Below are 26,154 nucleotides of genomic sequence, written 5' to 3' on the forward strand. Positions count from 1 at the left end.
TTGCTCACGTGACTTTAGATTTAACTACGTATATTCCGTTCATTTGTTTACTTTTAACATGTGTTTTTTGTAAATAAAAAGTGATACATCCCATTTGTTTTTTTTTCTTTGAATTGAATCGAAATGTTCAGTAAATAAAAATTATTACTCGTAATTAAAAGAACTAAACAGTATTTATAAATATATCGTTTGTTTGTAAAGATAAGTAACAAATATGGAATATTTCATAACAAATTTGGAGTATTTTATGGCTTCTGATGCTGATAATCCGATACCAACAGTATTGGAGCTAAACCAGCAAATGGAGGAAGAAACTCCTGGATATGTAGCGGAAGGTCCTACTTATTCATCTTTTTCTACTATAATTTCTCCTAGCAATGAAAAGCAAATATATAATACTTGTGTACAAAGATTTCATTACAATACGTCTTGTGTTCAAATAATTTTAAAGAGATCATTATTTTTACATTCTAAATAAGCTCTTGAAATTTCTTTCATTATTACCTTTTATTTATTTTTACATCAACTGTATTTATGCATTGTTTTTTTTATAATACTCTAAGTTACTTTTTTAATAACAATAATTTTTCTATTTTTAAAAAGCAGTTTGATAAATAGTTTCCAATACAATAGATTTACAGCCCTCCTACCTTATTCAAGTTACTGTCATCTATTGAAAAAACTTCTGGAGTAGAATTGAAAGTCATACAAATGTACAAAGATGACATCAAAAACTTCAAACTTGCTTCAAAGTCTTTATATTTCCATAAAGTGCCTTTTGCAAAGGTAAAACTAATGTGTCATGAAAAACATCTACCTTTTCATATTAAATTAAAAAAATCGTTCTTTGGTCAGTTAATTGAAGAAAGATTGGTAAAAGGTACCCCTCAGAGAAAAAATAAGCAGAAAGTTAAAGTTCTGAAAGAATTTCCTCCATTAAAAAATGATTCAACACGTTTTTTGCTCTCAGATAAAAAAATTAAATGACCTTGAGTCAAATATTTTGTTGCCGATGATCTTGAATTTTATAATACTCTTTTTAAGTCACAAAGCCTGAACAATTAAATATATCACTTTGTAAAATGTTTTAATAAACATTCTATATATTTATTTCTTTATTATAAAAAAAAGGTACAATAATGAAAAATGTTTGTTTTTTATATTTAAGGTTTAACTTTTTTATATCATTTTTCACAGACAAATTAAAAGATATGTGTGATAAATTAGTTATTTTATTTTTAATTATTCAAAAATAAATAATGTTAACAAAAATTGCTTAATGTAAAAAAAGAAAAAATTGTGAATATTTAGTTATTTATAAATTGAGTAAGTGAAACCTTACATCATACTCAATTTGTCAATAAGTATATTTGTATAAGAAGCTTATTAATTTTTATATAAGAAGCTTGAAGATTGAAAACTGTATATTTCTGTATATAATGTCGATAAATTGGTTACCGGGAATGAATTAAAGAAAAAAAATGCGAGAGACAGTCAAACTAAAATTATATTAATGCTATAAGTCATTGTTAGTTACAACATAAGTAATTTAACTTTAATTCACCTACTATCAAATTAATTGCATCTATGACAATTGTATTCCGACAAAATGTTCTGATTTCGAAATACATTTGTCGTATTTGAAAAATCGTGCTCCTAGTTACAGGGGAAGTTTTTTTTTGTTTGTTTTTTTGACAATTTAAACAAAAACTTATATTGATTTTAGTCAACTTTGTTAAATTTCAACTTGTAATTAAATTTACATAAAGAGTTTTTGTACTTTAAACTTTAAATGCAAAATTCTCAATTTAAACACAGTGTCGTATACGACACTTGTATTCCGAGCTGACGATATGTATATATATATATAAATATATATATATATATATTTTGTCAACTGCAGGTAGTAATATTATATAAACTACCTGCAGTTGACAAAATTCTTTCTGAAAACCTAAGCCATCCAACCTCAGGTTCTTGACATTGATCTAGTTTAGTCTATTTTTTTCATATTTGCCCAGCGAGGCCAATTAAAATCTGTAGATTTTCTAGAGAAAATTATTGATAACACATTTTCACTCATAGCATTCCCTAACCAAGTTAGTGGTACGTAATCTGTATTGTTTTCTTCATCGAATGCAACAATTGCATACAACAGTTATACAGTGCAGAAATTACACAGTAAGTTACTCTGCTACAAAATGTAAACGAAAATAGAAAAAATCCATTCTCCGCAATCTCCTTTATATAGGAATAAAATATTACTAAATTGAACTTTTGGTTTTACAGAAAAAAGTTCAATGGTCTTCAAAAACCATTCATGATTCTAAGAATATATGCCACAAGGAAGTAAGACAATAATGAAAACCATCACGTCAACTTTTTAATATTAGAGAGCTTACGATATGAAAACTGCAACGGCAACGGAGACGACAAAGGTCTGGATCGAGCGGTTGCGACTTGCAGTTGCGGTGTTCCAATAAAATTAGTTACGAATTTCCGCTTCAAAAAAAAAGAAAACATGTTGAAATAAACAAAAAAAAATTAAAAATGGCTCCTTTAACCCTTAAATGCATGATTTTTTTAAAAACATAAGGAAAAATCATTCATGTATTTTAAGTTCTATTCTTTTTAAAAAAAAATTTGAAAATGACATTTCAATTTTGATATCTTATTTTATCTTATTTTATTTAATTTTGATATTTTGATATTTTAAACTAATCTTAAAAACGTTGTATATGTGTTAAATAAATGTTGCATTTCTGCAACACTATGCATTTAAGGGTTAAGAAATGTTAGAAATAGTTTATTACTTGCATTAGAATCAAATATCATAGACGACGAGGAATTTTTATAACTGTACAAATTAAATTTGTCTAAGAATCCAGATTTACCGTTTCGGAGTTAAGCAATTTTGTTTAGAAATCATGTCTGATTATGAATGCAAAAGTGAATTTAGATTTCTACGTAGTGATATATATCGCTTACTCAATGTACTTCAACTACCTCAAGAGTTTTTATGTTATAACGGGTTAAAAGTTACTCCGGTGGAAGCACTGTATATTTTTTTAAAACGGTTTTCCTACCCATGTAGACTACTCGATATGATACTCGATTTATATATATATATATATATATATATATATATATATATATATATATATATATATATATATATATATATATATATAATATGTGTGTGCGTGTGTGTGTGTGTATTTATACTTATGTATATATCCTAAATTTGTATCAGAAATTAAATAATTACTTTGTTACACTTTTGGAGCAAGTACTACTTTGATCCATTTATAAGCCGTTTTCAGAAAACACGAATTTCAATGTTTTGACGTTGCGTAAAAAGTTTTAAAACGGCATTTCAGGGAATCCTATTCATTGCGCATGCTTAGTGTCAAATATTTATCAAAAATTGTAGAAGTTGCCGTTGCAGTTTTCTTATCGTAAGCTCTCAATTATATGCATTTCCTTGTGGTGTTACTTTTCATAAACGTAAATATCAATGAATTCTTTAAAGTATTTATTGTTCAAATTGCATGTAAAACTTTGTAAAACTTTTAACTTTTTACTAATGAAAGAAAAAGAGAAAAATTTATATAAAAAAAATAAAAATAGTTGTAACAACTTTTTATATAGAGTTTCATAAAAAACATAAAACGAGAAAACGATTATAACTTTATTTTATACGTTATATTGTAAAAACTTTTTTTGCACAAGGTAAGTTGCAAATGGCGAAAATGGTCTGATTGCATAGATTTTTCCGCATATTATTTTCACCAGATGGGTCCCTAATGGGAAACCCGTAAAAATCCCAGTTTTCTTAGCCCTTATAATCACCACATGCGGCCCATATCACTATTTTTGCTAAATTTTTCAACCGTACGGGACGCATATTTTGAAACCCTATACAGGCTCAGCGATACCTTAGAATAGCGCAATCTGATTCGTTGGTTTTGAAAGAGAGGCTTACGCGCGTTTGATAAAAGTAAAATAAATTTCGTCAAACAAAACAATTATTTTGTTTTTTTTTAAATATATACGAATTTAGAATTAAATAAACATAAACAAGTTAATTAGCTAAGTAACTTTAATAAAAAAGAACTGCATCGTAGTTATAATGAAGTACATATAGATATATTAGGCGCTACTCGACTTTCTCCCCCCCCTAATTTTATGATTGATTCTGATAGAGAATTTTATGCTGATTAAGAATCGTATAAAAACATGGGTCTCAAAATCAATGGAAAGTGCTCTAATTCGAAGTCAAAGTTGTAAAAAATCCCACTAAAAACCCTAATATTCGCCATTTTTTTTCAAAACGCTTTCATTTTTAACGAAAATTAATTACCGTTACATTGCGCAATAAACAGACCTGGTTTTTATTAACATTATTATTTTAAAGTATTGTAACGAAAGTGTTATAACGAAATGAAATTAATGGAAGATTTCAAATAAAGGTTGAACGTAGAATGTGAGAATGTAGAAAAATTGATGAATAATTATTATTGTATCCTACGCTGGTTTTTTTTATTAAAAAAACGGTTTGAAGGTTACATTTTTTAAATTTTACATGTGATAGAACAACTATGTACTAAGTTTCATAAGTTCTTCTTTTAGGAAACAAAACTGTTGAATTTTTTTTTTAAATTTATTACAAAAGTACATTACTTGCAATATAGTTTATTCTCTAATAAATCAAAAAACGGCTATTTTCATTGCCACAAAAAATTGCGCAAGATAAACATACTTTAACGACTTTCTTAACGTAAAAACCATGCTATTAATGTTTTGCTTTTGTCAGCTAAAAGATCATTAACTTAGTATTTTCAAAATGGCGAATATTAGGGTTTTTAGTGGGATTTTTTACAACTTTGACTTCGAATTAGAGCACTTTCCATTGATTTTGAGACCCATGTTTTTATACGATTCTTAATCAGCATAAAATTCTCTATCAGAATCAATCATAAAATTAGGGGGGGGAGAAAGTCGAGTAGCGCCGATATATTATATATGGATGCATATATATATATATATATATATTTTTTTTGATATAATAACTATTTTTATGTATTATCAAATTTAATGTTTGCTATATTATATAATATAGTTTATCAATATAATAATTATTATTACTTTGTCAATATAATATATGTAATAACAATTTTATTAATATATATATATATATATATATATATATATATATATATATATATATATATATATATATATATATATATATATATATATATATATTTATATATTTATATATATATATATAAAGACCACACTAGAACGATCAGTCACACTTTTGCTGTTTTGAGAAAATCAATTAAGATTCAAAATATCATGTAGTTCAATTATGTTGTTTAAAAAACCATAACTCAATACTCCAATTGTTTTTCAATTAGTCACTTCAGGCAGACAAAGTATGAATAGAGGGCTACAGTAAAAGGGCAATAACTCAAAAAAACCAAATTTGTTACTCTGATCGTTCATCCAGTGTGGTCTTCATATATATATGTATATGTATATGTGTGTGTGTGTGTGTGTGTGTGTGTGTGTGTGTGTGTGTGTGTGTGTGTGTGTGTGTGTGTGTGTATACATAAAATATGACCAGTTCAAATGCAGCAACTCATTAATAATTTATATAAGGGTTACTATCATATATTTAATAACAATTTAATGTCCTTTTCCATGTGATTTTGCATTTGCTGCATTACTATTTATATTTTTCCCCAAGTTTCTCTCTTTTTTTCTTCTTTTTATTTTATCTCCATTAGGAGGACGACCAACAGCTACTCTTTTTAGACTGCGTGATTTTGCATGGGTTCGTCTGCCAACTGAACTTGGTTGTATTTTAATTATATTTTTACTCTTTACAGTGGCATATACACTTCTTTTAATACATAACAGTGTATCTACAGCTTTAGGGATGCTAAGAACACTTTTTAACTTGGTATTAATTTTTGCTACAGATGTTATTGCTAAACTGTTATCTGCACACAAATTTTCTAATCGCTTCATTTGCATGTAAAATTCTGACCATACTGTTTGTTGTTGATTACAATCAAAGTCTTTCACAATTGAATTTATTAGTGTATTTTCTGCTGGTGAAAGAGAATTAGTTTCAAATGTAGTAATTGGATTACTCAGCTGAGACAAATTGTGTTGTGTCTCTTTGTACACATTCATTTCCATTAAAGAGAGAAAAAACTCAGGTGGAGGACAGTCTTCTCCAAGTGCTAAAACTCCCAACTTATATCTGCATTCTGGGGTTGTAGCCGGAGAATTTGGAAAAATTCCACCATAAGTTTCTTGAACCATGGCTTGATGTTTGCAAAAAGCACCAAATTGCCCAATACAACAGGAACATAAACCTACTTCTATGTTTACTTCGTATTCTAGTTCCAGTGGTTTTGTAACACTTTTCACAGTGTAACAGTTACTAACACCATCAATGGGTTGAATGTAATCATGGAAGTTAATTTTAAGTTTTTTAAGAATTTTTTTAGATGCAGAAGGTACTCTATTATGAGCAAATTCTAAAAGTCTATCTTGACAATATACCTCCCACACAAAGCATATATAGTCAACAAGAGCAACAATGTTGAATGCTTTGCAACGTTGGAGAACAATGTCTTTTATAATCCTTAGAGTCGCCTCAGAGTAGTTATTTGTATGATGCCCTCTAGTAATAAACTTTTTTCTATCAAATGATGTCCATTCTTCTCGCCTTTTAGAAAATTTTTTTGAATCGTTCAATAAATTTAACATGATTGCAATTTAGAATGCTGTTAACAGCAATGGTTAAGTCTTCCTCAGTCAAAGCATAGACTACCTATAAAATAAATTATTATAAGTGAGTCCTATATGTATATATATTGACTGGAAAAACCATTTTAGGGGAGTAAAATGGTTTACAGGAGTAATTTATAGCTCTGGCAAAAGTTTTTTTTTTTTCTCTTAAAAGTATAATTATCATTTTAACTAAAATGAAAAACTCAAAGTCAAAAAAAATATTTATATATATGTTCAACCCTCGGAATAAGGGTCGGTATTCGGCAATGCCGACCTAACTGCCGACCTGAAAGCGTTTGAGGTCGGCAAAAAATTGCCGACCTCGTTTCTATGTTTTATGGTCAGACCTTTGTATCAAATAATTTTTGCCAACCTGATGCCGACCTCAAAAAGATTGAGGTCGGCAAATTATTGCCGACCTTATTTTTCCTAATTCCGAGGGTTGTATGTTATTTTAATATTTTTATATAGATATATATTTTAATTTTTTTATGTATATATATGTATATATATGTATATATGTATATATATATATATATATATATATATATATATATATATATATATATAACTTTAATATATATATGTGTGTATAAAAGATTTATACATCGCTCATGTATATATGTGTGTGTGTGTATAAAAGAAATATAAACTGCCTATGTGTGTGTAATATATATATATATATATATATATATATATATATATATATATATATATATATATATATATACACACACACACACACACATGAATAGGTCGCGCTTCGCCTGGTGTCATATCATTAGAGAAATATTCGTTAAAAGTTTCCTAAAATGTTAAAAACTCGATTTTACTTATTACTGGTTTCTAACGTTTATCTATTAAAATGGGATATTTAGTTTATATTTCATAGTTAACTATTTTCCTTTATTACATGTTTTTTTAAACAATATTTTTACAAACAGTTTCAATAACGTAAAGATTTACTTTCGGAATGCTCCAAATTTAAGGACTTCAGAATACTCCTTAAAATGTGTTTCATATATATATTATATTCATATATAAGTATTTCATATATATGGTATACAGAGAAAAAAGGTTACCTGTAATCCATTTTCGCTTTGAAGAAAACGTAGTGCATCAGCAGAATTAATGTTATGATTGTGCGTATTAAAAACTTTGACAACACACGCAAGAGGTTCTGTTCTGCATAAAAAAGTGTCGTTTTTCTTAGTTGAGCAGTTCACCTTTTTAACTTTAACATCCACTTTTAACGGACAGTTGGTGTTACGGTAACTTTTTTCTTTTAATTTGTTTTTGTTATTATGTTGACATAGCCAAATCTTATGAAACTGAAATCTATTTAAATAATACTATATATATTTATTTAGAAAATCATATTCACATTAAGTATATTATAAAAGGACTCAATAACGCTATAAAAAATCATTAACCAAATGTTTTTTATACGTATCATTGAACAATTTTGGGGTACTTTTTTTCAAACATTAATGGTGACTTCTTTGACTATTTTTTGACATTAATTTTTGACTTATTTAACATTAATGCTGGCTAACAATTTTTGATAACGCATTTTAATATAATTATGATTACTATAAATTATGCTAACAGAAATTAACTTGCCTCTTGGGATGAAGATTTCGTTGAATAATAAATTTCGTGTTGTTTGCAGCTCCAAATTTTTCCATCCATTCCTCTGCTGCTTTATCCGAACTAACACTAATTCTTAACTCAAGAAAATTTTCAGTATCTAGAACAACTTCAGTTATATAGCCATCTGGATAAATAAAATTCATCGTTGTAAATTTTCCTGTTACTAAAGTTTAGAATCATATATAAATTAAATTTTTTATTAAATTATAGGTAATCATTTCTAAAAAGAAACTCATATACAAAAAGTTAAAAAAAACTTTATTTAATTAATAAGCTGCGTTAATAAGTGGGCACACGTTGTCATATTTGTGACGTCTTAAAGACATTTTTACGACACTTGTCGACTGACAATATTATAGGGTGTCTGTTAATATGTTAAGATGGGCTTCCGTGATTTTTTTCTGATCACTAGGGGCTGTTTGCAAATTATGGCACGCTGAGTTAACATTATAAATAGAAATAGGAGATAATTATCTCTCTCGCACAGAGCCATATTGATTATAAAGCATAATGAAGAGCGAGTTTTCCTGATTTCTCCAAAATTTAACCCTATTTCCATAAATTTTATGAAGTTAAAAAATTACCCACCCAAAATTGAAAAAGTTTCTGCTCTACCATTAAATAAGTTAAAAAGTTAAATTTTTTCGATTTTTGTGAAATATTATCAGAAATGTAAGTTTAAAAACGTAAAATTTTCAAGTATTTTGGGTTACTACGGTTGCTTAACTTAAGATAACTTGTTTAGCAACGGTTGCTAAATGGCAATTTTCTAAGAACTTTTTGAAATTTAAACTTATAAAATAAAACAGATACTTGTAGCCTAAAGGGTAATATAACTAATTTTAAATAATTGTTTTATCTTAATGATAAGATTTTTGTTATTGTTAACCTTTATTTGGATTTTTTAGAAAACTTTGAATTGAAAAATTTACTTTTAGTGCTCACCGTTTTCCAAAATTTTTAAGATATTGTCGACAAAACGCTTTAAAATTTTCCCAAAAGTTTAAGAATGGGTATGAATACATTTCGAACGTCAATCAAACATTCGCAACTAATAGAATTTTTTAACAATTTTTAGGCGAAAAATAAAAATGTTGTCATTGATGAATCATAACTATGAGTAGAATTTATATCCAACTTTGGTTTTAGGTTCAAATAGTTATTTGTCCTTTTATTAATATACCCTAAAGATTTCAGTTCAAAAGCTTTATTAGTTGCTGCCTTTTTTTGCCCTTTATCTAATAAATTCTGCGCAAGGGCAATGAATTCGATCATTTTTTTAATTGCTGACTCAGCAAATTAAAGTGAAAAAGCTTGTCTCAAGAACACAAATATTTTAAGATTACATCAATATTAAAGATTGAAATTTAGCACAATGGTAATATAATAGTGTAACTTGTGCTTGAACCAAAAATATTTAAAAAGAATTTAAACGATTTAAAATGGCAGAAATATTAGTAAAAAAAAACATTTTTAGCAATAAAACACTCAGCTAATCAAGTTGTATAGTTGCAAATCAAGTCTTTTTTGTTGTTGTTGCAAGTGTAGTCGCAAATCAAGTCTTTTTTTTTGGTTCAGGCACTTAAAATTTAAGATAAAATAATGATTTTTGAGATATTATTGTTTTCCTACAGCTACGAGTGAATAAAAAGAAACTGAGAAAAATCAGTTTTAAAATTCAAAGTCATGTACACTACTCAGTTAAATCATCAAAAATCACTAACACAAAAAATCTTTTGCAGTTTTATTTTTTAAAAAAGATATTTCCTATTGAATTCTACAAGGTTCAATTGTCTAAATAATATTTTTTTCAAACTTTTCACCAAAATAATGCCAGGATACAACCTTAACCAGGCCTGCACTTAGCATGTCGCCCATATTGTGCAATATTCAAAAAGCACTTCAATTTTTATTAAGTATGCCATCATAAATATTGTATGATTAACACATGCAATATATGGAAACTGCAAAGGAACATGTAAAGTATTTTCACATTTGCAATGTGAAAATACTTTACATATTGATACCATTAAATTATTTTTACTGATGATATTAGCCAAAAAAGGAAAACACTGAAAAAAATATAACATTACTATAATACAAAATAATATAAAACTGAGTAAAAATTTCTAAATAATTTACAATTTTTTGTTTTTCAAAGTATTTAAAAAAATTTTTATTATACAATTATTTCATAAGATCTGAGTATGAGATAATAGCAAGGTTACTTAGTCGGTTCTGCAGCATGATTTTCACAAATTAGACTTTAATTTGAGTTTCGAAAGTGAGGATAAACCAGTGTTGCTATTTGATAACAAAAAACAAAATTCTGACATTAATGAATGTCAAATAGTAGTAATAATAGCCACCAAAAAAGCAAATAAACAACTCATGAAGTTAACTGATAGATGTCACTGTTTTTGGTTGCAACCACATACAAGTAGCAAAGGATACAATTATAATTGATAATATATCATGATAAAAATAACAATCACAATTTCTATTTTTATTGAAATGTTATAACTGACAGTTGGCAGCTGAAAACAAAAATTATACTTATATCATATTGTCAATAAAATATAATACCATATACTATATAAATTAAATATATTGTAAAACTTTTTATATTAAGGATATTTAAAAATAGTAAATACTACGCATGTAAATTAAACACATGAAAAACTCAAAAATAATAATGAAAGAGTGACAATAAAAGGAGTATTATAATAAGCCACTGCCAGCTTCAAGATTTAACAAGAATCACCCTGGAATTCGTTCTTATACTATAAATATATAGACTAAAAGGAAAATAAACTTGCAAAAGTTAATAATCTTTTAGGGATATCAATTTAAGTAAATTTGTAATCACATAACTTAGGGACGAGGGGCGTTATAATTTATAATATCGAAACTTAATAATTATAATAACAAAGTCATAGTTTGCAGTAACTTTTGTTTTAACTGGATTGCTGGTTTTTTATACTTTTTTGTTTAACATTAGAAATAATGTATTATGTGAACAAACTATTACTTAATATAAGTTATAACTATTACTAAATATACTTTTGTTTTAAGATTAATATTTGTTTATTAGGAACTAATTTTCTTACTATTGTGATAATCTTTAATTTATTATCATTATTATCTTTAATAATTGAGTTTTATTATTTGAAATAGAAGGGTACACTTTTTTTTGAGTTTAAAAATTAAAAGAATTGAGGAGATTTTAAAGGACTTTTCAGGAGATTTTACCAAAAAACTTGGAAAAATGAAAACAAAAAATTAGGATTATTTATGAGGATTTTAAAAGTTTTTTAACTGAACTTAAATATTATTCAACAATTTTAATTAAAAATTTGAAAGTTAAAGTTGAATGTTCGAAAGTAAACTTTAAGTTCAAAAAACAAGCTTTATTTAGTAGATTGTAGGAGTATTTTTGAAAATCAAGTATATTTCAGGAGAATTTAGATCTTTTATTAAGAGAAATGACCACCCTGAATTGAGATTGAAATTGTTAGTTATTATTAATAATAAAATTTATTGTTATACTATATAATTATACTTCTTCGTATTTATTAGTTGTTATCATTAAGAATAAAATAAACTATAATCATATTATCAAATACAATAATCATACCTGACAGATCAATCTGATTGATCAAAGCACTTAAGAAGTTATTTTAATGATTAGAATAACTTTTTAAGCAAATTCTTCTTAATAAGAATAAGTTAATTTCATTAAAAAGAATAATAAACTTTGAACATTTGTTTTTGTAGATTTCTTTTGATTAATTAATTTATCATTTGGATTTTTACGACAAAAAAAAAACTGCAACACTCGCCAAGATTTCACTAGACTTGCTGTCTTGAAAAACAATATAATACTTTACGCTTAAAAACTACTTGCCAAACAGTACTGCTTATTTCAAAAATTCTGAAGCATGGCATATCGTCAGCTCGGAATACAAGTGTCGTATACGACACTGTGTTTAAATTGAGAATTTTGCATTTAAAGTTTAAAGTACAAAAACTCTTTATGTAAATTTAATTACAAGTTGAAATTTAACAAAGTTGACTAAAATCAATATAAGTTTTTGTTTAAATTGTCAAAAAAACAAACAAAAAAAAACTTCCCCTGTAACTAGGAGCACGATTTTTCAAATACGACAAATGTATTTCGAAATCAGAACATTTTGTCGGAATACAATTGTCATAGATGCAATTAATTTGATAGTAGGTGAATTAAAGTTAAATTACTTATGTTGTAACTAACAATGACTTATAGCATTAATATAATTTTAGTTTGACTGTCTCTCGCATTTTTTTTCTTTAATTCATTCCCGGTAACCAATTTATCGACATTATATACAGAAATATACAGTTTTCAATCTTCAAGCTTCTTATATAAAAATTAATAAGCTTCTTATACAAATATACTTATTGACAAATTGAGTATGATGTAAGGTTTCACTTACTCAATTTATAAATAACTAAATATTCACAATTTTTTCTTTTTTTACATTAAGCAATTTTTGTTAACATTATTTATTTTTGAATAATTAAAAATAAAATAACTAATTTATCACACATATCTTTTAATTTGTCTGTGAAAAATGATATAAAAAAGTTAAACCTTAAATATAAAAAACAAACATTTTTCATTATTGTACCTTTTTTTTATAATAAAGAAATAAATATATAGAATGTTTATTAAAACATTTTACAAAGTGATATATTTAATTGTTCAGGCTTTGTGACTTAAAAAGAGTATTATAAAATTCAAGATCATCGGCAACAAAATATTTGACTCAAGGTCATTTAATTTTTTTATCTGAGAGCAAAAAACGTGTTGAATCATTTTTTAATGGAGGAAATTCTTTCAGAACTTTAACTTTCTGCTTATTTTTTCTCTGAGGGGTACCTTTTACCAATCTTTCTTCAATTAACTGACCAAAGAACGATTTTTTTAATTTAATATGAAAAGGTAGATGTTTTTCATGACACATTAGTTTTACCTTTGCAAAAGGCACTTTATGGAAATATAAAGACTTTGAAGCAAGTTTGAAGTTTTTGATGTCATCTTTGTACATTTGTATGACTTTCAATTCTACTCCAGAAGTTTTTTCAATAGATGACAGTAACTTGAATAAGGTAGGAGGGCTGTAAATCTATTGTATTGGAAACTATTTATCAAACTGCTTTTTAAAAATAGAAAAATTATTGTTATTAAAAAAGTAACTTAGAGTATTATAAAAAAAACAATGCATAAATACAGTTGATGTAAAAATAAATAAAAGGTAATAATGAAAGAAATTTCAAGAGCTTATTTAGAATGTAAAAATAATGATCTCTTTAAAATTATTTGAACACAAGACGTATTGTAATGAAATCTTTGTACACAAGTATTATATATTTGCTTTTCATTGCTAGGAGAAATTATAGTAGAAAAAGATGAATAAGTAGGACCTTCCGCTACATATCCAGGAGTTTCTTCCTCCATTTGCTGGTTTAGCTCCAATACTGTTGGTATCGGATTATCAGCATCAGAAGCCATAAAATACTCCAAATTTGTTATGAAATATTCCATATTTGTTACTTATCTTTACAAACAAACGATATATTTATAAATACTGTTTAGTTCTTTTAATTACGAGTAATAATTTTTATTTACTGAACATTTCGATTCAATTCAAAGAAAAAAAAACAAATGGGATGTATCACTTTTTATTTACAAAAAACACATGTTAAAAGTAAACAAATGAACGGAATATACGTAGTTAAATCTAAAGTCACGTGAGCAAATAGAAGGCTACTATTGATCTACGCTAACTACAACAAATGTACCTCGAGCGTCTCGTATAAAAAGTTCATTTACGACAAATGATCTACTGAACTATATTGGAAAAAAATTTAATTGAGCTATCGGATAATTTTTTCTAAAATAAGTCCACAAAAAATAGATAGTTCGCATATATAAGTCATTTTTTTCAAAAATGTCGAATACGACACTTGTATTCCGAGCTGACGATATATATATATATATGTATATATATATATATATATATATATATATATATATATATATATATATATATATATATATATATATATATATATTATTGTTATATTATCGATTATGTATTCGCCATCGCTGTTTACGACCTCCTCCCACCTCTCGACCAATTTGTCGATGCCTTTCCGCCAAAAATCGCCCGGTCTAGTATTGAAGAAGTTACTGACCCAGTTTTTAAGGTCCTCTTCATTATCGAAGGTAACGCCCCTCATATGGTTCGACAGAGATCGGAAAAGATGGTAATCTGTGGGTGCCAGATCCGGAGAATACGGCGGATGCTGAAAGACCTCCCATTCGAGCTCTTGGAGTGTGGCTTTGACGATTTGTGCAACATGGGGTCTGGCGTTGTAGTGAAGGAGTATGGTTTGGCCTTGTCGATGAGGTCTTTTCAGTTGAATAGCTTCATTTACGCGGCGTAGCTGGGCTATGTAGAGCTTCTTGGTGATCGTGACATTCCTATCGAGGATTTCCCAGTGCACCATGCCCTCCCAGTCCCACCAAACACATACCATGATCTTCTTTGGATGAAGGTCACGCTTGACTCTGGGCTTTGGCCTATCTCCTGGTGCCACCCATTCCTTCCTTTGCTTCATATTAATGTATAGACACCATTTCTCATCTCCCGTGACGATTCGATACAAAAAGCGCTGTTTATGACCACGTGTTGCTCGATGGCGGGCGAGATGTTGAGAAGCAATCTGAAGGCGATTTTCTTTGTTTACTTCGCTCAACTCGTGAGGTACTCAGCCTCCCAATTTTTCAGCAAATCCCATTGAATGAAGATGGTTGAGAATCGTTTTATGATCACAGTTCATTTTTTCGGCCAATTCACGACTTGTTTGGTGACCGTCCTCCTTTAAAAGTGCTTTGAGGCGCTCTTCGTCGAAGTCAGAAGGTCTCCCGCTGCGAGGTGTGTCGTCGACGTCAAAATCGCCATTTTTAAACTTTGCAAACCATTTTCGTGCAGTGGACTCACCTATGACACCGTATACGTATACGTTGCAAATGTCCCGGGTTGCTTCAGCAGATTTTTGGCCTAGATGAAAAGCGAAGAAAAGTAGGTGTCGAAAATGTTGTTTTTTACCTCCTGGATATTCCATTTTAAGCCTTAAAAGTAACAAAAAATGTTATTATTCCAAAAGACAATTAGGACAGTTTTGTAGAGCAGAAAGAGCTCTATCGAATGAATATTTACACTTTGTCAAACAGAAACAAATCGTTGTAAAATAAAATAAAATATAAAAACGCTACAAATATATTCCCCAACCCAATATATATATATCTATATATATATATATATATATATCTGTTATTTAAATGGAGAAAAACAACATTTTAATAGTACTTAAAGTTTCGTGCCTTACAGCAATCATCAGCTATTAATTACAAATTAAAAACGTAAAAAACCGTTTAAAAACGAATCAAATTTACGGTAGAACGAATTCTGACGTAATGAGCAAAAAGACGCAATCATTTAGTCTTCAGTATCAAAAGAGGATAAAAGGAACTTGTTAGCATGTCGACATTTAGATAATATTTCGCTTCTTTTGTTGAGTAGGTTGTTTTCTTTATGCGATAAAATTTCAAACTTCTCGTGAAGGCAAAGGTTACAGGTCTTGGTTTCAGGGTTGGAAGGTTTGCATCGCTTTACAATTCTCCACTTTATTATAGGTGTGATGGCTTTTTCTTTTAATTTCCAAATTTCCTTTGAAAGTTCTGTATCATTCTTATACCTGACCGTATTAAAAGATTTTACATGGTTAGCATATCTTAGTTTAAATGGTGTCTCGCTAATGCCAAAATAAACTTTTTCTTTGAGTTCAAGATTTTCGGAACTCACGATAGCTTTATAAACGATGTTGCTTAATAAACATTGATTGTTTAAAGGGCAAGTAGTTTTGTTAGTACAGTTGCAAGTGTTTTTTGGTATGCTTTTTTGGTCTTGTAAAATTTTGTGGTTATGCGAATTAATGATGGATTTTACGTTTCGCATACAGCTATAACTTACCTTGATCGAATTTCTATTAAAAATTTTGTGCAATCTATGATTTACCGGGAAGTGAAGGTCAACCAATGCAAGTAAACGGTTTCCTATTTTTGTTTCCACGTTTTGACTGAATGGAGGGTTAAACCATATAATGTTTCGCTTGCGTTTTGTATTTTTAGTGGTGGCAACATGATGTTGATAACTAAGTTTACATTTATAGCCTGCTTTATTTAAAGCCTCTTCGTAAGGTGGAGTAGCATTTTTAAAAATAAGTTCGTTTGATGAAGTTGAAGATAATCTTAGTTCAACAGTGCGAGGTAGTCTTTTGATAACACTTGGTGGATGGTTGGAATCACAGTTGACGTAACTCAGTTCGTTATCACATTTCGAGTAAGGTCGAAAAGAATTATCATTAAGATCAAGTGTCACATCAAGATAATTTACAATTTTCATATTGCATTTGATGGAAATAAGAAAGTCATTACTTTTAAATATTTTCACGAAATGCTTTTTGATTTTTTCCATCTGCTGGCCGTTTTTGTTTTTAAATATTGCTAGCCCGTCGTCACGATATAGCCCGAAATCTTCACTTTTATAATATTGAGAAAGTTGAAATAATAGAAAGATTCCTACTAATTCACATACTTCAGCACCATCGTAAGCCCCCATTGTAACATCGAACTGCCCCCCATTTTTCTTAATCCACGTTTCATTGTTGTTAAAAAGTAAAGATTTTCTTGCATGTTTTATTATTGCTTTTTGCTCCGAGTTTATTAAAAGGTGCTGTTCGGCAAAGTTGATTGCAGCGTTGAGAGTTTTTTCACTTATTGAAGGATAAAAATCATTAATGTCAAAAATTTGAATTTTGTAGAGATGCTTGTTTTTAATTTTTTTAAACCAGTCGGTAACATTTAAGGTGCTTTGCCATTGGTTTACAAGGAGCTTACTTTTGAGTTCATTGTTGATTTGAGATAAAATAAATTTGCTTATTCTTCCTACCTCGTTTTTTGCTGGATTTAAGAGTCGAACAGTAGGGTTGTTGATAAAGTTTTCTTTGTGGTCTTTCAATGTAATAAAACATCCAGAAGAACCGTTTATTTTGATTTTACTATAAACATCGTGGTTCCGCAAAATGTTATTCCCTTCTTTATTTATTTTGTCTTTTAGTTTTGTGTCACCTTTTTTGTAGGTGGTGGTGATAGCATTAGTTAAAAGGTGGTTATATTCTTCTTTAGATAGCTTGTACATATTTGACGTTTTGTCAGCCTTTATTAGCGATTTATTAGACATTTGTATGGTTTTTATGTCCTTTTTCATTTTATTTTGAAACGTGTTTTTGACTTTTCTAAATTTTATTGTTCTAATTAAATGTAATACGTCCTTTTCGAAAGAAGCCATTTCTTTTATTTGCGGTGGACATTTTATCGAATTGATTCCATAGATCACATAATTATGATCGTCTTTAGAAGTTAGTTTGCTGTTAATGAAAAATAACGCCTTCCACCTCATCTTCTTCAAAAATGATTCAGTTTTCTCGATTAGCTTTAGTTTGTATTCTTTTTCCGATGGTATTGGTATGTTTTTGATGGAGTATCTTAAATTGAATTTTTCCATTTTACTGGACGAACTTGAGTAGAGTGCTCAACTAGTAGGAGCAAATATATTGATTGGTTATGTATTATATCAAAATAATACAAAGCTCTTGTGCGTAAAAGAGTGCTCAATATTATAATAATAGAGCAATATATATATATATATCTGTTATTTAAATGGAGAAAAACAACATTTTAATAGTACTTAAAGTTTCGTGCCTTACGGCAATCATCAGCTATTAATTACAAATTAAAAACGTAAAAAACCAGGCTATAAATGTAAACTTAGTTATCAACATCATGTTGCCACCACTAAAAATACAAAACGCAAGCGAAACATTATATGGTTTAACCCTCCATTCAGTCAAAACGTGGAAACAAAAATAGGAAACCGTTTACTTGCATTGGTTGACCTTCACTTCCCGGTAAATCATAGATTGCACAAAATTTTTAATAGAAATTCGATCAAGGTAAGTTATAGCTGTATGCGAAACGTAAAATCCATCATTAATTCGCATAACCACAAAATTTTACAAGACCAAAAAAGCATACCAAAAAACACTTGCAACTGTACTAACAAAACTACTTGCCCTTTAAACAATCAATGTTTATTAAGCAACATCGTTTATAAAGCTATCGTGAGTTCCGAAAATCTTGAACTCAAAGAAAAAGTTTATTTTGGCATTAGCGAGACACCATTTAAACTAAGATATGCTAACCATGTAAAATCTTTTAATACGGTCAGGTATAAGAATGATACAGAACTTTCAAAGGAAATTTGGAAATTAAAAGAAAAAGCCATCACACCTATAATAAAGTGGAGAATTGTAAAGCGATGCAAACCTTCCAACCCTGAAACCAAGACCTGTAACCTTTGCCTTCACGAGAAGTTTGAAATTTTATCGCATAAAGAAAACAACCTACTCAACAAAAGAAGCGAAATATTATCTAAATGTCGACATGCTAACAAGTTCCTTTTATCCTCTTTTGATACTGAAGACTAAATGATTGCGTCTTTTTGCTCATTACGTCAGAATTCGTTCTACCGTAAATTTGATTCGTTTTTAAACGGTTTTTTACGTTTTTAATTTGTAATTAATAGCTGATGATTGCTGTAAGGCACGAAACTTTAAGTACTATTAAAATGTTGTTTTTCTCCATTTAAATAACAGATATATATATATATTGCTCTATTATTATAATATTGAGCACTCTTTTACGCACAAGAGCTTTGTATTATTTTGATATAATACATAACCAATCAATATATATATATATATATATATATATATATATATATATATATATATATATATATATATATATATATATATATATATATATATATATATATGGCGCTACTCCACTTTCTCCCCCCCCCTAATTTTATGATTGATTCTGATAGAGAATTTTATGCTGATTAAGAATCGTATAAAAACATGGGTCTCAAAATCAACGGAAAGTGCTCTAATCTGATGTCGAAAGTACAAAAATATACCACAAATCGCTAATATTCGCCATCTTGAAAAGTGATTTTTTTTTGTTTAAAAGTTATCCTTTCAAAGTATCAACAGCCTGGTTTTTATTTTTTATATAAAAGATTTCGAATAAAAGAACAAAGAACCGGTGCGTTAAGTTTCATAATCAGGTGTATTGACCGCATTTTTTTTCTCTTACCAGGTAATGAAATTCAATGGCATTTACTCTTATCGCGTCAATTTGCTTCAACTGGATTCTTAGTTTGTTAGCTTGAGTGTCTTTTAAAACTTTTGTCAAATAAGTTGAAAAATTCTTTCATTGATTATATTTTACAATTCACTTTAAAACAAGATAAAAATTTTTTAATTATAAAAATAATTCTTTAAAACTATTGACTTTCTTTTAAAACTTCAAGTTAACCCCCCGTGAATTCATTTTCATTATGTTTGTCATATAAAAAGGAGTGCTTCAGGTTTAATATAGAATCGCTATCTATATTAAATAGAGACCGCCGATTCGTTACTGTTTATCGGTTTGCGGATTGTGCACCGAATTATCTATGCTAAACGGTTCAAACTACTTACGGATTGATTTGATCCGAAAATAATTTATCGGAAAATAATTCGTTAAAATTTTTTCGGATTATTTTTTCGGATTGCAATCCGATTCGATACTTTCGGATCGGATTGCAATTCGAAAAATTTTTTTCGAATTGGAATCCGAACCGATATTATTTTTACGGATTTATACGGATTCAGAATAAAAAAAGCTTTCGAATTAAAATTCATTTTTATTTATTTATAATATTCAAATATACAATGAAACGAAATGATTTCCTTGTTAAGAAATAAAAAAAAGTCAAAATCACACTGAAAGTTAATCATTTTCCAAATTCATTTCCTGGCCACACAATGTCTTGAATTTTACTGAGTTGCTTAGTGTTTTCTTTCATATATACCAACATCTCAACCTTTGAGATTGAAAGATTGGTTCTTCTAGAGCTGTATATATTCCCTGCTGTTGAGAAAACTCTTTCAGATGTTGATGATGCAGCAGGTATACAGAGGTTTTTTCTGGCCAGCCTTGACATTATTGGGTAAATATACTGGTTTTGTTTCCAGAATTCCAGTACATTTGTATTTGCTGGAACTGGTTTTGAATTCAAATACCCCTCAATTTCAGTAGAAATGGCTTTCTTGGTGCTTGTTTCACCTCCAGGATTAATGTAACCTGCACCAAACACTTTCTTCCTCAGTTGTTCAGTGAAATCAAAGTCGTCGTCATCTTCATCATCCAACATTGAAGGGGAAGGAGTGCTTTGGCTAGCCAAAATTTCTTTTTTTGACAGTTCTTCCATAGCTTTTTTTACTGCAGTTTTGACTACTTCAAATTTTTCCCCCTCATCCACAAAGCACATGCCCTTGCTGTTAGGATCTAAAAAATGAGCTATAGAGAATTCAATATTCATCAACTCCCTTTTCGAATCTTTTGTTTAAATCTTCATTGAAGTAGTGAGCAAGCTCTGATGACACCTCGGTTTTTGGCTTGATCATCTCCCTTGCTAATCTTCCTCTGATGTTGTATAGGCAATTAATAACGGAACAGATGCTAACATTCTTTTCACTGCTGCATTTCTCAGAGAATTCTGAAAAGCCTCTCAGAAGCCGGATGACAGATTGAATAGATTCCACTTCATCATCTGTTGGTAAAAGATCTGTCAACTTACAACCTCCAGAAACAGTAGGGTTCGGATTCTTTAAAGAATGCATCGCCGGAAGAAGATCCACCACAGACTCCATTTGATGGAGGTCAGAGTTCCATCTTGTGGGGCATCTCTGTACTAACTTTGTTCTGGAGTTTTTTAAGGCTTTGGCAGCATTAACTAAAGTCATAGCTTTTTGAGAGGACTGGTTGAAGTGACCTACTAATTTTGTTATTTTGTGGTTGAGAATTGACCATTTTGGACATCTTTTATCATCGACAGCACCACTGACAACTAGATTTAGACGGTGGTCGACACACCAAATTGCACTTTGAACCCCAATTGATTTCCTAACACCTGCTTAGACATTAGCTGCACCGTCGACTGTTATCCAGGTTTTGACTCAAAATCAAGTTCCAGTTTGTTGATAGATTCATTGAGCTTCTTGGCAATATTGTCGGCAGTATGTTGTTCGGGGAAGTAGGACATTTCTACCAAGAAGCGCTTTAATTGGAACTTTGAATCTATATAGTGGAGTGTAAGGCTCATGAAAGACAAATTGGTGTGATCAGTGGTCCACACGTCGGATGTAAAGGCCACTCCATCAAGATTTGACTTGTCTGAATTGAAAATGTTTTTTACTTGTTCCTTGATGAATTTAAAAAGGAGAGGAATGTATTTTGTAGATATATTCTTTGCTGTAATGGCTCTGAATTGACCGTTGGTTGCAGTTCTCATCATCCGGGTGAATGCGTCAGTTTCTACAATAGAAAATGGTTGAGTGTCCTCAATCACCCATTTAGTAATGTCAACAACAGTTCTTATTTGATTGATGTCAGTAACTTCCCATTCAGGTTTGGTAGCCTGTTTTCTGCCTTGCAGTGTCTGTGTGTTGGAAGTGCCACAAGTTCCACTTGGTCCAGGCTGTGGCGATACTGGTGTATCTTTTTGTGTCTGTGGACATCTCCTCTTTTTTCCTCTTTCTTGTGTTTGTTCAAAATCTGAGTCTTCAGAGGCAAGCTCATCAAAAATGTCTGGTATTGTTGATTTTTGCTTGTCTTTCCTTTCTAATTGTTTATATAAATTCAAGTGGACTCTTTTCAAATGGTTCCTTAAAGGACTTGTGGTGCTTTTATTGATTAAGTATATTTTGCCACAGGCCTTGCATTTTGCCTTGTTTTCCTCCACATTGTTGAAGAATTCCCAAATATTAGACAGCTTAGGCATCTGAAAAGAAAAAAAAAGTGAAATGAAAAAAAAAAAAAGAAACGAATCGGATTGAGTTTGCCATATCGGATCGGACGAATATTTCGGATTATTTATTGAATTTAAAATCCACAAAAACGGATCAGATTGTTAATAAGGATTACTTTTCGGATTAAAAATTCGAAAACACGGATCAAATCACATTTTCGATTTACTGACTTTTTATTGAAATATTTGGCTCAATATTTCCTTAATATTTGCCTTAATAAAACGTGATAGTTTTTGATGCATACAAACAGTTTCCGAAAAAGAACTAATTATTTATTAAGTTATTTGAAAATTTTCCTTAATATTCGTCTTAACAATAAATGATATTTTAGAGGCATGCATAAAGTTTTCAATAAAAGAACTAATTATTTGCCTTAATTATTGAAATGAGCGTAACAATTTTTCAAACTAGTTTTTATCTCTATTTCTATTTTTATTTCTGTTAATATTTAAGTAGAAGAAATATTACAATATAAATTTTATCGGACCAATCCACTAATTGAAGCAATCCGCAAAGCGAAATAATTCGCAAAGGAATTCGATCCACAAAAAAAAAAAAAAAAAAACCGCAAAAATTCAGTTTGAAATATTCTTAACTTTTAAATCAAATTAATATAATAATGGCTTACCGTAATAAATGTAGGTGAAGAATAGTAGACTTGATCTGTTGAACGAATTGTTGTATGTTAAGATTTCCAAATAGAACTGATTGAAAATAAAAAAGAAATCCACTATTTATAGGACGCGCACATAATAAAAACGTAATTTTTTTGGACCACACCATTTAATGGTGACGCGAACGGAACGCGATTCGTATAATTCGCTAAACGAATAAAAGTTAAATTGATTTGTAAAAATTTTTCGGATTGATAATCCGAACAGCGAAGTGAATCCGCAAAAAAAAAATTCGCTAGTGGTTCGTAAATTAGTTTTCGGATTATTAATCCGAAAAATTTTTACGAACTGACTATTTTAATCCGCAAAATAAGTCGGATTGGCTTTTTGCGGATTTTACGAACCGAATCGGCGGTGCCTAATATTAAACCAGAAAAAGTTCCTTATAGTAAAAACCAGGCTGGCAATGTTTTGCGGTTAAAAACAATATCAACCGTAAAGTTAGTGAATTCAAGATGGCGAATATTAGCGATTTGTGGTATATTTTTGTACTTTCAACATCAGATTAGAGCACTTTCCGTTGATTTTGAGACCCATGTTTTTATACGATTCTTAATCAGCATAAAATTCTCTATCAGAATCAATCATAAAATTAGGGGGGGGGGGGAGAAAGTGGAGTAGCGCCTATATATATATATATATATATATATATATATATATATATATATATATATATATATATATATATATATATATATATATATATATATATATATATATATATATATATGTATATATATATATATATATGTATATGATTTAGAGCCTTAAACATTACTTGCAGGTCCTTGTGCTAAAAGGGAATGTGGTGTGCATTGATATGAAACCAATTTACTTCATTAACCCCCTTGAATGCTTTAAATTATTTTATCATATCCCCTAACTGCCTTCTTTATTCTAGAGTTTGTAGATTGAGATAAGTTAGAAAGGCTTTTATATATATAAATAAATAAATAGTAAATACATGGGTTTACCCACAGCTACTGTGTTTTGCCTGAAGTTGGCAGAACACTTGCTCAGCTGTGCAACAAGTTAAACAATGCTAGAAATTTTATTAATCAAGAGTTTTCTGTTGGAATAGTTCTCCATTCACCATTAAATATGATTTCAGTTTTTCATTAAAAACAGTTGTGTTTTTTTGTCACTGATGGTATTTAAAAGTATATTCCAAAGTTTAAGACCATACTGGGATAATGCTTGATTGCTGAAACGATTATTGTATTTTGTTTCTTTTAGTTCTTTCTGACATAGGGTATTGAATTAAATTGCATAACGACGTTAGTGCTTCCTGTTTAATAGATTTCTGCATTATTAAAACGACCTTGAAATATATTATTTCTCTAATTTTTAGCCAATGCAAGTTGTTATATTCTTTGTTATTTACTTGAGTTTTAAATACCAGTCTTGGTGCACAATTCTGAACAGCCTGCAGTTTTTTTAATAGTGTTTTATCAATTCCAAAGTAGAGGGAGTTACGATAATATAGTTGTGAAAATAATAATGAACATACTATGGTGCACAGATCTTTATAGGATAAGAATTGTTTTATTTTGGGTATTTTTCTCATTATATTGTAACAGTTTTTAACAATCTTATTTATTTGTGTTTTTAAAGATAATTGATTGTTGAGTATCACATCTAGACTTTTTGCAGAATCAACAAATCAAATGCATTCCTTGTTAACAAAAGTACCTTAATAATAATATCTTTTTGAATGTTAGGTGGTGCCAAAATTAATATTTTTGTTTTTGATTGGTTTATGAATGATTCACACATCTATTTTGAAATGTATTCAAGACATTTTGGCATGTCCACAACTAGATATTAAAGAGATTTGGACCCAGGACTGTACCTTAAGGTGCTACATATTTTACATTTTGGTTAGATGAACATGAATTACCAATTTTAACTTTTTGGGTACGGTTAACTAAAAAAGTTCAAATATATCATTGGTTAGTTTAAGTAAAAGTGTTTCAGTCGAATGATGTTGTTTGTAGAGAAGTGTTTTTACTAATTTATATATGTATGTATGTATGTATGTATGTATGTATGTATGTATGTATGTATGTATGTATGTATGTATGTATGTATGTATATGTATGTATGTATGTATATGTATGTATATGTATATATATACATTTTTATATATTTATATATATATATATATATATATATATATATATTTATTTATATATATATATATATATATATATATATATATATATATATATATATATATATATATATATATATGTTTATTTATTTATTTAAAAATATTTACAAAATCAATATAAAATTATAATTTATTTATCAGTAACTAAAGGAATGTTATACATTTACTATCACAATTTTTTATCTGAAGAGTGTTGAGTAGAGAGTTTTATAATATATTAAATGAATAAAACCAGGTGTGTTACTTATAAAATTTCAGACTAACAGTTAAATTTTATTTTTTGCAGCTTATATTGAAACAAGAAAAAGCTTCGAAACGAGAATAAAACGATGGAAAAGCTTCCAATTCGCGAAACAACCGTGAAATCAGATGATACGCGATTAAAGAATGGTTAAAAATTCTCTCAATTTTGACATTGTAATTTTAATTGTTATTTTGTTTGAAACAAACAGTCAAATCATATACAGTTTTATCTGTAAATTATAAACGTAGTTTTGCAAGATTTGTGGGAACTATACGGGTTACCCAGCGGGCATACCCATATGGGCCCCAGAGGAAAACCGCGGCCAAGATCCGGCGGGTTCCCGATGGGTTTCCCATATGGGTCCCAGTTGCGGACCCGTATGGGCTCCGTACGGTACCCGTCTGTCAATGTTGGCTGGGTATATGGCAAAATAATTTGTATTGGCTTTTAGTGAATGATTAAAAGCAGTGGTTTTTAATAAAATTACCTATTTACCATTTTTCACAATA

At 29.0% G+C, this 26,154-nt stretch overlaps 3 protein-coding genes and 2 long non-coding RNA genes across 8 annotated transcripts in view; 1 reads left to right on the forward strand and 4 right to left on the reverse strand.

The window, feature by feature from the left end:
* Positions 1-16,071, reverse strand: part of LOC149881100 (uncharacterized) — a 70,831-nt gene extending 54,760 nt beyond the window's left edge. Inside the window, exon 1 of the long non-coding RNA XR_016445673.1 lies at positions 15,516-16,071. This is a non-coding gene — a long non-coding RNA (uncharacterized LOC149881100). The remainder of the gene's footprint in view (positions 1-15,515) is intronic.
* LOC149881103 (uncharacterized) overlaps positions 1-25,861 on the forward strand; it is a 37,710-nt gene extending 11,849 nt beyond the window's left edge. Inside the window, exons 1-2 of one of the 4 annotated variants that reach the window (XR_016445667.1) lie at positions 23,977-25,180; positions 25,688-25,861. This is a non-coding gene — a long non-coding RNA (uncharacterized LOC149881103). Of the gene's footprint in view, positions 1-23,976; positions 25,181-25,687 lie in introns of those variants that run through there. The other 3 variants (XR_016445669.1, XR_016445670.1, XR_016445668.1) reach the window with 3 other exon arrangements.
* On the reverse strand, positions 5,443-6,932 carry LOC149881107 (uncharacterized). Its single transcript, XM_090069052.1, has one exon. It carries the CDS (start codon positions 6,787-6,789, stop codon positions 5,695-5,697), a length of 1,095 nt encoding a protein of 364 aa, XP_089925178.1. The 5' UTR covers positions 6,790-6,932; the 3' UTR covers positions 5,443-5,694.
* LOC149881108 (uncharacterized) lies at positions 6,850-9,422 on the reverse strand. Its single transcript, XM_090069088.1, has 4 exons — positions 8,437-9,422; positions 7,896-8,151; positions 7,559-7,620; positions 6,850-6,853 (listed from the first exon to the last, which is right to left on the reverse strand). Exons 1-4 carry the CDS (start codon positions 8,607-8,609, stop codon positions 6,850-6,852), a joined length of 495 nt encoding a protein of 164 aa, XP_089925214.1. The 5' UTR covers positions 8,610-9,422.
* On the reverse strand, positions 21,687-23,587 carry LOC149881109 (uncharacterized). Its single transcript, XM_090069750.1, has 2 exons — positions 23,183-23,587; positions 21,687-22,526 (listed from the first exon to the last, which is right to left on the reverse strand). The coding sequence occupies exon 2, from the start codon at positions 22,524-22,526 to the stop codon at positions 21,687-21,689; it is 840 nt and encodes a 279-aa protein (XP_089925876.1). The 5' UTR covers positions 23,183-23,587.
* Positions 25,862-26,154: the final 293 nt, after the last annotated feature.

The sequence above is a fragment of the Hydra viridissima genome, unplaced genomic scaffold (genome assembly GCF_058129835.1).
Source record: "Hydra viridissima isolate aposymbiotic clone 2 unplaced genomic scaffold, HvirCarnegie_v1 scaffold_12, whole genome shotgun sequence".
Classification (NCBI taxonomy): Eukaryota; Metazoa; Cnidaria; class Hydrozoa; order Anthoathecata; family Hydridae; genus Hydra; species Hydra viridissima.

Bases quoted from the DNA above. Each gene is read 5' to 3' on its own strand.
- LOC149881107 (XM_090069052.1), bottom strand. From the start codon at position 6,789: ATGTTAAATTTATTGAACGATTCAAAAAAATTTTCTAAAAGGCGAGAA.
- LOC149881108 (XM_090069088.1), bottom strand. From the start codon at position 8,609: ATGAATTTTATTTATCCAGATGGCTATATAACTGAAGTTGTTCTAGAT. The intron at 8,152-8,436 runs GCAAGTTAATTT...TTATTTAAATAG, and splicing joins CGAAATCTTCATCCCAAGAG to ATTTCAGTTTCATAAGATTT. The intron at 7,621-7,895 runs GTAACCTTTTTT...TTAACATTTTAG, and splicing joins AAAGCGAAAATGGATTACAG to GAAACTTTTAACGAATATTT.
- LOC149881109 (XM_090069750.1), bottom strand. From the start codon at position 22,526: ATGCCTAAGCTGTCTAATATTTGGGAATTCTTCAACAATGTGGAGGAA.